This window comes from Thermobia domestica, chromosome 1, assembly GCF_964235325.1.
Source record: "Thermobia domestica chromosome 1, izTheDome1.hap1.1, whole genome shotgun sequence".
Lineage (NCBI taxonomy): Eukaryota > Metazoa > Arthropoda > Insecta > Zygentoma > Lepismatidae > Thermobia > Thermobia domestica.
In genome coordinates this window covers 226,706,711-226,718,737 of record NC_137454.1, presented here as the reverse complement: position 1 = coordinate 226,718,737, position 12,027 = coordinate 226,706,711, and the positions used below count along the sequence as shown (strand labels likewise).

At 34.0% G+C, this 12,027-nt stretch overlaps 1 protein-coding gene across 1 annotated transcript in view; it reads left to right on the top strand.

The window, feature by feature from the left end:
• LOC145694431 (phospholipase B1, membrane-associated-like) overlaps positions 1–11,811 on the top strand; it is a 165,860-nt gene extending 154,049 nt beyond the window's left edge. Inside the window, exon 8 of the mRNA XM_081770643.1 lies at positions 6,100–11,811. Coding sequence (XP_081626769.1) covers positions 6,100–6,260 — 161 coding nt within the window. The 3' untranslated portion in view covers positions 6,261–11,811. The remainder of the gene's footprint in view (positions 1–6,099) is intronic.
• Positions 11,812–12,027: the final 216 nt, after the last annotated feature.

Sequence of the window (12,027 nt, the reverse complement as noted above, 5' to 3'; positions counted from 1 at the left end):
TCGAATACCAGATGACAAATTTGAGTTCCGTATTACAAATTTAAAATTCGAAAACGTCTAAATGAATAATATAATACATATATTGAAACTATGGTCAACATAACGTGATAAAATTATTGTTCATGACAAATAATTTAAAAGCCTGAAAAGGTTATGGTATTCGAAGGCAATTTGTCTGTTTTCCTTTACTATGGAGGTTCGTCATCAGAGATTAAGTCATCAACTAGCAACTTCAATTTATTTTAAAAGTAATTAGTGCTGTTCTCGCTTAGCTGTGTTTATCTAGAATTATATATAACATTAAATTGAAAGAAATTGAAAATAATTATTCAGATATTTCTGGTAAATACATATTGTTCTTTTTAAATATCTGATTCAGTACTAAAACACAATGGCACAATATTACACCATTGTACCAACTATTCTTGTTAACACGTAGAAATAATTTATATACTTTACTACTTATTTCTTTTAGTTTTTATACACTTATTTTTTTCTGTTAACACTGATATTAACAAAGGTTATAGTACATATTGAAATCACCTTTTCTTATTCTTTAAGATTAAGTTTTGTTGCAAAGGGACCCGTTCATATAATGTTGTCCTATAACCAGATAAAAGAAAAATAATTAAATTGTCACAATTAGAATAATAATTTTGAACACATTTGTCGATTCTTTTAATTAGCTGAAGCTTTGATTGGTCGACTAATTGACTCATGAATACATCTTTTCCATTTATTTGTATATTTATTCAAACAATTTATTTATTGGCAAATAGATCAATTTGATTTGGTAAATGATTATGGATGTTAAATAAATGTTAGGAAACTATGTCGAGAAAGGAAAATTAAATAAATTAATAACAAAATAGTAACTGTTTTGTTTTGTTTTAGAAACAAGTGGAATTATCGGTTATTTTTTAAGTTAGTTAAAATGCGATTATTGATTAAATTAAAGTAACATGTGGTTCAATTTTGGGTTACATGATTGGTTTAATGCTGATAGCTGTAGCAATTCTTAATCACAAATGTCTGTATTATTTCCACAACGAATTTCGATCTTTGTGTGTATATCGTTGATACAAAGATAGAACAAAAGTCTACAATATTTTCATCATATAACGAAAAAGTTAAAAGATAGTGTATATATATTCGAGTGGATCGAAAAAATCAACAGTTGTCCAATTAAACAGCACTTGGTATCAAAAGTTGTGTATTGACTAGTATAACATTTGTGAATTTTTTCATAAATTTTGTACTTCATCTTCATTCCCCGCAAGGGCCTCAAAATTTTGCAATTTTTATGAAAATTTCAATTTTTTGAAAATTTTGATTTTTCTTAAAGCTGAACAATGAAATCGAACTTGGTGTCAAAAGTTGGATAATGACTAAATGACCACTAAATTCATGATTTTTAGAATAATTTGCATCTTCATTCCCCGCAAGGGCCTGAAATTTTGCAGTTTTTATGGTAAATTTTGAAATTCCACCTAACATATTAAAAAAGTTTTAAAATCCGTCAAATCACTTCACAATTGCTTAAGAAAGAGTTGTGTTCAACTACCATACCATCTATGGTTTTGAAATAAATTTTGTACTTTATCTCATTACCTGCAGAGACCTTAAAAGTTTGGAATTTGTACAAAATTCATTGAAGACACTTGACAGTTTTCAAGAATTGTCAAATAATATCCTATTAGATTTCAAACCTTGTGCGTCGCTAACATAATTTCGATGATTTTTAAAAATATTTCTCATTCATCTTCGTTACCTCCAACACGTGTTGAAATGCAATTTCACAGTAATATCTAAAAATACATTGAGAATAATATTAACATACATCATGTAAATGTAATAATTTTGCATTGAAATTACTGTTGATATGCACCTCTTTGCTGGGTCCCAGAACCATTCAAAACTCAGCACGAGGAGGTGGCTGCATATAGAGTTCCGCTCATCCTCCCACCTCATCCACTCTACCTTTGGAAATTATCTCTTTAACTCGTTGGTTTGAATTCATATTTTGTTTCGAATGTGTTCATAATTGACATATCCAAAAGTCTTGCTCTGATAAATCCATCTCGAGCTAAGACAACACACACTTCAAACGAAGCTTCGATAACAGTTTTAACGTATCTCTTGACTGCTTGGGTGTGACATGGCAAGTGGAAAATAGGCGGAAGGACAGATGAATGTCCTGTTACAGATTTCTGTAGATCCTCCTCCGACAAATGTCTCGTCAGGAGTGGATCGGTTACTTCACGTTCCTGCCAGTTGATTAGGTCAATGTAAGCCTGAGCACTAAAGTGGACTGCTGGAATACTGAACTAGGGTACAAGAGGTGTTTGGTTCGACTTTTTGATATTGCGTCACGTATAACTAGTTCTCGAATATGCTTTCGATCATCGGCGAGCATAGATATCAGTAAATTCTCCGGATGCACGAAGAAACCATTGACTGTATTGTCCTATTTACAATGAGCTTCAGTTCATTGCTTAAGTGCCGTGAAAAGGTATAATATGATTAATATAAGTTCATAGAACATGCTTGATAATAGGGTTACATTTAATGTAAAACCACATCGAAGCCTACCCTTTGATGATGAATGTAACGAACTCCTTCAAGTTTGAAGATATGTCAGTAGTTCTTATGTACACTCTAACCACTACATTACTAGTAGTGATCCATCTTCCATAGGATAATTTTCCAGGACTTCTTAATGCAAGATTCGGTGAACAATCACCAGCAGAGATTGCTTTGCAAATATTGCACATATATTTTTCGTCTGTGGTACCGACGTCTTTTTCTTCCATGGCCAGGAACGTTCCTTCATTCTCTTGAAAATTAACGACTGATAAATCCTCACAGTCGGTTAAACTGTTTCCTATAGTTCGCGAGAACTTTTGAGGACCACTGTTGTGCCATCTAAATGCTGTAGAATATGCCTTAGAATATACCATAAAAACTGCAAAATTTCAGGCCCTTGCGGGGAATAAAGATGCAAATTATTTTAAAAATCACTAGCTGAAGCTTTACACAGTACTCTTTAAAAACTGCATCATTCACATATGAGCACGAATCTCCTTGTTATTTCTTACATCTGTACATGTCCCTTACAGACACAAATGAAAGACGTCTTGATAATAATCGGCAAAGAGTACCATAAAGGGGAGATTTTTTCGATTAATTTTTCAATATCTCGCACCGTTTGCATGACTGAGCTTACTTCCAGTTGGAGTTTCTAATTTATGTATGATCAATGTTATCTTTCTTCTTGCATGCAGTATGTAATAAGCAAATACATTACATACACAATTAATTATAATGTCAGTAATATATTGTGTTCATTGGGCAAAACACTTTAAAAAAAAGATTCATTTTAGCCTGGAGAAATGGTTAGCCTTCGTTTTTCATTAACATTTGGCCATTAAACAAACGCCTGAGAGACATGCAACCCCTATATGCAATGTTGTTGGAATGTATAACCGATAGGATACGATGCTTTTTTTACTTTTTAACAATTTCAACTTTTCAAGTGTACCCCTAAAGAATGTAATAAAGAAATAACAGTCATGTTTTCTTTTTAAAAAATATTCAATTAGAACTGGACATTCTACGCAAAATTTGGAATCGATCAGCGAAAACGGCACGTTTCTTGCACTTGTGGTTTTCGAGCTCTCATTGACGAAAGGATTGGAGACAAACATATAAACTTCACTTTGGAGACAAACACATAAACCTAGCATTTTAATATATAGATGAATTGTGTAGTCAATCTAGTCATTACTTTCTAGTGCTACTTTCGTTACCTAGTTCAAAATTCATTGGGCAACTTAAAAAAAATCAATATTTTTAAAAAATATCAAATTCTCATAAAAATTGCAAAATGGCCCTTGTGGGGAATGAAGTACAAAAATTATGAAAAAATTCACGAATGTTGTACTAGCCAATACACAACTTTTGACACCTAGTGCTATTTAATTGGACAACTTTTGATTTTTTCGATCCGTCCTAATATACAGGGTGTTTCAAAGCAACACCGACAACGTTTGGGAAGTGATTCCTGATACCAAGATAAGACAAAAAGTATAGACCAACCTTGGTGCACAAATGCATCCTTTCGGAGTTACAGGCTCCCGAAAACAAGAAAAAAACAATTGAACTTTAGAGGTCCATAGTTCCAAAACTGTGGGACCTACCGTAATCGGGTCAAGACTCACTTAGGAGCTAATATGTGCTCTATCCAAAAATACATATTTCGGAATCCTAAGATACCTACGAACAATTTTTATGGAGGGAGTTTGGCTACAGCAGTGGCGTATTTAGGGGGGGGGCTTCCGGGCTTAAGTCCCCCGAAATCTTACTTAAAGTATATGAAATATCTTGCAGAATTTTCACATTTTCAGGCAAAGCCCCCCCGAAAGTTAGCAAAGCCCCCCCGAAACAAGGTCGTAAATACGCCACTGGGCTACAGGCATATCATTTTGAAGTACTCACTAACTACCTCCATAAAAGTTGTCGCGGAAATACCGCAGGATTCTGAAACTTGGATATTTGAATAGGGTATATACTAGTTCCTAAGTGGTCTTGACCCGATTACGGTAGGTCCCATAATTCTGGAGTTATGAAGCTTTAAAATTCATCTTTTCATGTTTTCGGCAGCCTATAACTCCGAAAGGAAGTACTTGTGCACCCACGTTTGTCTATACTTTTTGTCTTATCTTGGTGTGAGGAATCACTTCCCAAATGTTGCCGGTGTTGTTTAGAAACACCCTGTATATACCAATCAATAGATATCATTGAGCTCAATCAAAATGACGTGGGAGAACGTAAACTTTCATGTATTGTTTTGGAGGAAATAAGGGAAAACTAGAAATTTATCCTGTACGATAACCACGCTTCTATAAAGATAAAACTGATGCTGAATTATAGTCTACGCCAGTGTGCGAATTTATGTCCACTTAAAAATACCCTAGAGGGGGAAAAAGTTATCCCTGCCAGGGATAAAATTTTCCTTCTCCAGGGTGGGAAAGATTTTTGTCAGGGGGGAAATCCCTGGCATCCCCCCCGCCAATTCGCACCCTGGTCTACGCTTGGCAGCTTTTCTAGGTTTCCAGTTTGGTGGTAGCAAACCGACAATTCATAGTATGGCTAATGAAAGATTGTCCAAAATTGTGATAAGTATAATGTTGCCCAAAAATAAGACTAAAAAGACCATCGACCACATCGAGCTGAATAAAATTATATGCTTGAGGGTGATTTCTCATATATAGTATTCTAGAAATTCAAGAAAAGCAACTTTTTAGGACACTAGTAAGAATATGGTTCTTGGTCAATAGTAACTGATGGTTTTCATTCTGCTGTTATGTACTGCAATATAAAAGTTCAATTGCTCGTTGTCTTCCGACAGTGACATACATACACTACTTGTAATATAATGATTTTTCAGATCCAGTATATACAGGCCTATATTTATATATCGTGCGCCCCTGTGCTCTAAATAATTTGCCCCCCCCCCAAATTTGATCCTGCCCTCTAAAGCGACTAATATTAAAGTTGAATTCATAGTTTTTGGGGGTCGCTGAGATGAATAGTGACAGTTTAAATCCAATTCAACGTCAAGGTCGTACTCCACACCCCAGGAAGGGCCAATGTTTTAAAAGTAATCGAAAACGACAAATGTTAGTGTTGAATTCATAGTTTTCGAGGTCACTGAATTTAACGGTATAACTTTTCATGATGTTCAAGTTCATCCTCACTCCTTGAATGAGCTAGTTAAGTAGTAACTACTGTAATTAAAACGAATTAATGCACATATTTTCTCGTACTTGCGCGGGTCTCTGGGGATTGCTAGTTTTAAATATTACTTTATTGTGAATCTTTAAAAAAAAAAAAAATCAAAATTTTGCTGCTCCCTAAATTCTGCAGCCCTGTGCTCGAGCACAGAAATGACACTTACCTAAGTACGGGCCTGACTATACGGACTATAAGTTTCTGTATTGCATAGGCCTAATATAAGTATTTTATTATAGTTTAAGTTTTACAGTACGATTGTAGTGAGTGTATATATATATCATAAATTTTACTATCTATTTGCAGGCGCTCGTGCCCTCTGGAGAAATTTGCTGGAGCCAGTGGGGAATAAAAGTGATTCATGGGATAATCTTCCACCACAAGGATTCTCGTGTCCTACAGAAGATGCGCCGTATATTTTCACATCAAAAAATTCCAAGACTTTTCTTCAAACGGGAAAGCAATGACAACCTTTTAATTTAAATTGAAGCTTTCGTACTGTTGTGCTGTGAAGTATAGAACCAAATATATATATATATATATTTAGAAGAATGACGGAAGTACTCATACTACATAATGTGCCATTAGTTGTTTGTAGTTAGTTCCTTTTGTTTTATTTACGTTTATTTTGTCATGTAGTAGAGTATCGTTTGCGCTGTGTCAAAGCCTCTTTTATAAAAATTCTTGACTATTTTTACTTGTATGTATATCCTTAACTAGGAAGTAACATTTTACGCTGTACAAAGTGCGCAAAACTTTAATTTTACATTAGCCCGCTTTCCTTTATTGGAAGCTGGTATTCTGTGCTGTACAAACTGCGCACAACTTTCATTTTGTGGCTGTTACCCAGTATAATTGTTAATAGGAAGTGGTATTCTGTGTACAAGATGCGCGCAGATTTAGTTTTGTATTGCTCCACAATTGAAAAATAACATCACTCTACGCTGTACAAAGTGCGCATAGTTTCACATTCAAGCTCAGTCGACCTCGAGTAAAATAATTGCGTGAAATCTCGTGTCAGCACAAGCGAAGTAAGTATATAGTGAGCCAGAGCCTGAGTGCGAAGCTTGTCTAAGAATTAAATGGGTACAATATTTGAGCTAATATGAGTCTCATTGAGAATAACAAGCTCAAGCTTGAGCGAATGCGATTCAGAGATAACGTCAGCCTCATTGAGATTAGCGAACGTGAACCGTTTGGGGGATATTTAAGTCTGTGATAAGGCTAACCTCATTGAGATTAGCGAGCGTGAGCCACTTTGAGAATATTGAATCTGAGACAACGTTAGTCTCATTAATATTAGCGAGCTAGGCGACTTGTAAGATATTGAGTGCGAGATATTAATGAACCTCATTGATATTAATGAACGTGAGCACGCCTGAACACCAATTGCAAAATCGCCATGTGTATATACAAAAAAGTACCTAACAGTGCATAAGGAGCGTACAGTTTTCATTGGTGTCATCTTATGAACAGACTTTCGATGGCAAAAGACAATTTTTCGATTCTTCGGGTTCTTTAGTTACTTTGGCATAGTGTTGACGATCTACATGACATAGATTCAGTTACCAAGCTTTAGAACGAATATTTATTCTCTCCTAATGCATGGACTTATTGAAGATGAGAGTATCAATTTACTTATATTGTTTTATGCATATTTTCTCCCATAAGCGCACCCAAAATTAATACTTGGGAGTAGAAGCTATTTGAACGGTACGTGAGGGTGCTTTATATAGTGCAACTCATCCAGGTGTATTCACACTCGCACCTTTTAAATGTACAGTATCTTTACAAGGAACTACAGACACAGGAAGAAATGAAGATATTTATATTTCGAGTTATTGTCTCAAAATGTTATTGTTATTATTATTCCTATTCTACATTTCTGCTTTTTGAGTCCTTAATTGTCTTTGGAGAGTTTGGCTCTCTTATTTCACCCGTAAGTGCGCCAGTGTTTTAGGGATTCTATGAATATAGACTCTTCTTCTAAGAGTGAATAATAATAATGGTAATAATTATATAAAACTTGCCAAACAACACAATCATGAACTCTGGTAGAAGTAACATTGTTCAACATTAAATTCTGTTCATAAAAGATTATATAATTATCCAAATGTAAAAAGTCGCCGGTGTCTTTTGTGTTGTAACTAGAGATGCAAAAAAGCCGGCTTTTTTGAATTGATAGTTTTTTTCACATAAAAAGCCGGCTTTTTTGGAAAAAAACCGAGAATTTTGGAAATTTTGGCTTTTTTCATTTTCATGATTTTTCTATCCAAATAGCTTTCTTATAGTATATTCTATAGTTAGATAAGATTTCCGCGACCTGAATGCTATATTTAGCTCTGTAATTCACCATCAAGATGGATGGAGCACATATTTTACGAATTAAAGCTAACATGAAGAATGTAGTATTTGAGGGCAATTTTACAGGTTATTTAACTTTATTTTAACTTTTGAGTTATCGACATTTTTTTCCTTCTCTAGATCATTTTAGTTTGTCATCTGTGTTTCATTTCTAAGAGCTTAGTACTCCAGCTTCTAGCACGAAAGTTAAACTTACGTTTTTCTATATATCCGTCAAAGCATACGTTTTTCAATATGTCCGTTAAACCGTATTTCCACATTTCTGTTATACTGTAGTTGTGCAATGATTTAGCAATAATTTTCCAGATACAACCTTGAATACCAATTTATACAAATCAATAGCGGATTTAGAAAAGTACTTTGGGAGGGGTTTCTCTGATTGTTTCGTTTTCTAAAAAGTCCTAATTTTATTTGGGAGCAGCTTGAAGTTTATGAGTACAGGCATAACTAATATTTCGTTTCGTTTATATGTTTAGCAATAATCTTCCGGATACAACCTTCAAGATCATTTTATACTGAGAATCAGTGGCGAATTTAAAAAAGTGTTTTGGGAGGGGTTTTCTTACTACTAATGTTTAGTTTTTCTAAACATTCGTAATTTTTATTTGACGGGAGCTTAAAGTTTATGAGTAAAGGCATAACTAATAGATATTTCGTTCGTTTTAGACATTCCACAACTTTGGAGAACAGGCTTCAGTCCGAAAGACCGATCCTCTAACCTTCGCAAAACCGTCACTGCTGGTAATTAGTAATAATAACGATTTAAAAACAATAAGAAAGGAAGTCGGCCAACTCCTACACTCCTAGTCGGCCAGTACACGCACTATTTCTACATTCTCAGATGGAATGGAGGAAGGCTTTGTCAGAATGGTCGAATGCTGGGTTGAATCCCGGACTTCCCGATAGAAGCGCAAAAGCCAACCACTCAGTCACGTTTGTTGTGCAGTTGTATTTAGCTTAACTTAAATATATTCCGTAGTCTTTTTTTTTTTTGTTCCGTAATGATATGTTGAATCCCTCTTGTTAAAAATTCAGAAAACTTGAGGACTGGGTAAACCGTGATGGTCAAGGGCGCCCATGTTGTGGTTTCCAAGGAGGGGCAAGTATAAGCGACGTTTCAAAAATAGTTTCAAATTTTGCTGTAACTAATGTAAAAAATCTTATTGGATTTTAATATTCTGAAGTACATTTTCCTCTAGGGGGGGCAAGCGCCCCCTTAACCCCCCTGATGGGCGCCCTTGATGGTGGTTATAAAAAACTTGACTGTAGAATTTCAAGAATATACAGAACCATGTGCAGCCTTTAATTGTATCATACAAATCTAAGTATTTCTCTTATGTTTTATTTTAATTTTATTTTGTTTCAAAAAGAGGGTATGGAATATTTTGAAGTAAAAATACTACATACAATTTTGCTAGTTATTTGTGTATTTTTTTAAAGAAGTTTTTACTCTTAGGGTTGGCTCGTTTACACCAGCTGTTTTTTTTAAATAACTGGTTTAAACTAAAAAAAATAAAAGAACAAAAATGCGAATCGTGTGAACGTCATGGTGACGTTTCACATGTCAAACCATCTGCATTAGTCTTATTTCCTTTTCACCTTTTAATCAAGGTGTCCCATGTTCAATTCTCGGTCGAACCACAACCCTTCTTTCATGTGTAAACCAAGTACTCTTTCGGATGTCACTTTAAGCGAAAGTCTTCTCCTTGATAACCTCGGTATTACGTAAGGATGTTAAGCCTAAACATACTAAACGAAACCAAATTATATATTTCTGCATGCCTGTTGTTTTATAAAGAAGCGAAGGTTGCTTAAATATATTGATTAAAATTGGTAAAATTTATCGATTGCCTACTTAGCTTCCAACATTAGCTTGGATTGGACTTTCAATGATACCTACATACTAAATTTGTAATTTAATACCTCAGTTTTAGAAAAATAAACACACTGCTGAACAAGACTGCACTTATTTAACATAAAAACACATTTACACGTGACGTTTCGATCTTCTATCCAAGATCCTCATCAGACGTGTTTTTATGTTAAATAAGTGCAGTCTTGTTCAGCAGTGTGTTTATTTTTCTGATTTTATTCGTAAGACGTTGACTATGATTGTGTGTCACTCAGTTTTAGCGTACTGATTATAATACGTTGACCTTTAAATTTTACATGCGAATTAAATTTTACAGGATTTTCCCGTTATTGTTTTACATTTAAAAGAATGACGGGATTTTCCCGATGGCTAGGGCGGGAGTTTCTCAATTTAAGAAATTTACTGACCGGACTTCTTTAAGCTTATGGGACTTCTTCCAGCATAACCCCGTTGTTGAATAATAACACCAAGGCGAAACAAACTTATTTCTGTGAATATGTAATATAAATACATAAAGCAAAATATCTAAATCAAAAAACCTGATTTAAACCCCAAAAAAGCCTGGTTTAAACTGCCCCCCCCCAAAAAACGGGTTTTTGGCATTTTCAGAAAGAACCATGGTTCTTGCCAACTCTGCTTACTTTTGTATATAGGAGGTTAAAATGTGTTTATTATATACATTGGTTAATCCTTTGGAATTCATAATGTAAAAATGTTAAAGTAAAATTGTTTAAAATATCTTTTCGAAATTCATGGTTTACTTTCGAGGTTTTATATTATTATCGGCATCAACCACTAATTAAATGACTTTCTGTATTATAGAGAAGCGAAACAAAGTCTGCTTTATCGATTTAAAGCAGAATTTTGAAAAAAGCCCAAAATTTCCCGAGCAAAAAAGCAAAGCAGAAAAAACCGAGTTTTTTTCCAAAAAAGACGTTTTTTTTCCGAGCCCTTGCATCTCTATTGTAACTATACGAAACAATTGTTTTATACAATAGAAATCATGCATAAAATTCAAATTTTAAGAGTTATAAATTAACTATGTAAGCCATTTATTTTTGTTAACTACCTAGATATTTCAGTGATCAATATACAGCATGCTTGGAAATTCGATCACCAAACTACAAGAAATTATTTGTTATGTCAAATGGAAGAAAAAAATCTGATTAATATGGGTCGAAAAACTACTCCTTTTAGAATTGGGAAATATCGGAACAGCCGAAAATGGGAAATATCACGTTTTAAAACGCCGTATGTTGAAAACGACAGGACCTATCGTAAGCGGTTCCAAGAATTATATAGAAACTGAATGCACTCTATCTAAACACTAACGTCCTATTATCTTCCGGCATTGACAAAATGAAAGCTAAATTAGTATTTAAAAGTATATTCTCGTTCCCCTTATAGAATTCGTTTCGACTTTTCTTAACTCTTAAAGGAAGTGTTTTGGATGCATGGTTTTCAGATTTCATTCTTTCATTTGATATAAGGAATGACCTCCTAAAGTTTGGTCATTGAAGTTTTCAATATTGCTAAAACCTTAAAATTAAATATGCTTCAATGCTTCAATTAAATATTTTGTTTCATTACATTGTGGTACACAATAATATACTGTATTTAAAACAAATGTAATGTGTCAACTTATGTATGATTTTATTCATCTGGGCATGAAATTCGTGTATGAAGCTAAAAGTTTATTTATGATTATTGTTCATTCTTAAATGTTAATGTATTAATTTTATACGTATATGAAGAATTAGCTATTAAATATTTCAATAAAATATTTTCTGTTGTTTATTAATTTGTACTGTTCAAATTTGTTACAAAGTTCCTTCATGGCAATATGATTACTACTAAGGAGAGGTGACTTCCATTCCCAGTGCCTCATGTGCTACGGAGTCTATGTTAAGGTGTAGGTCTACTTTTCTCATAGCCTCCGTACCGATAGGAGTAGCATACGTTAAGGTTTTACTTGTTTTCAGGGGAAGATTAGATAC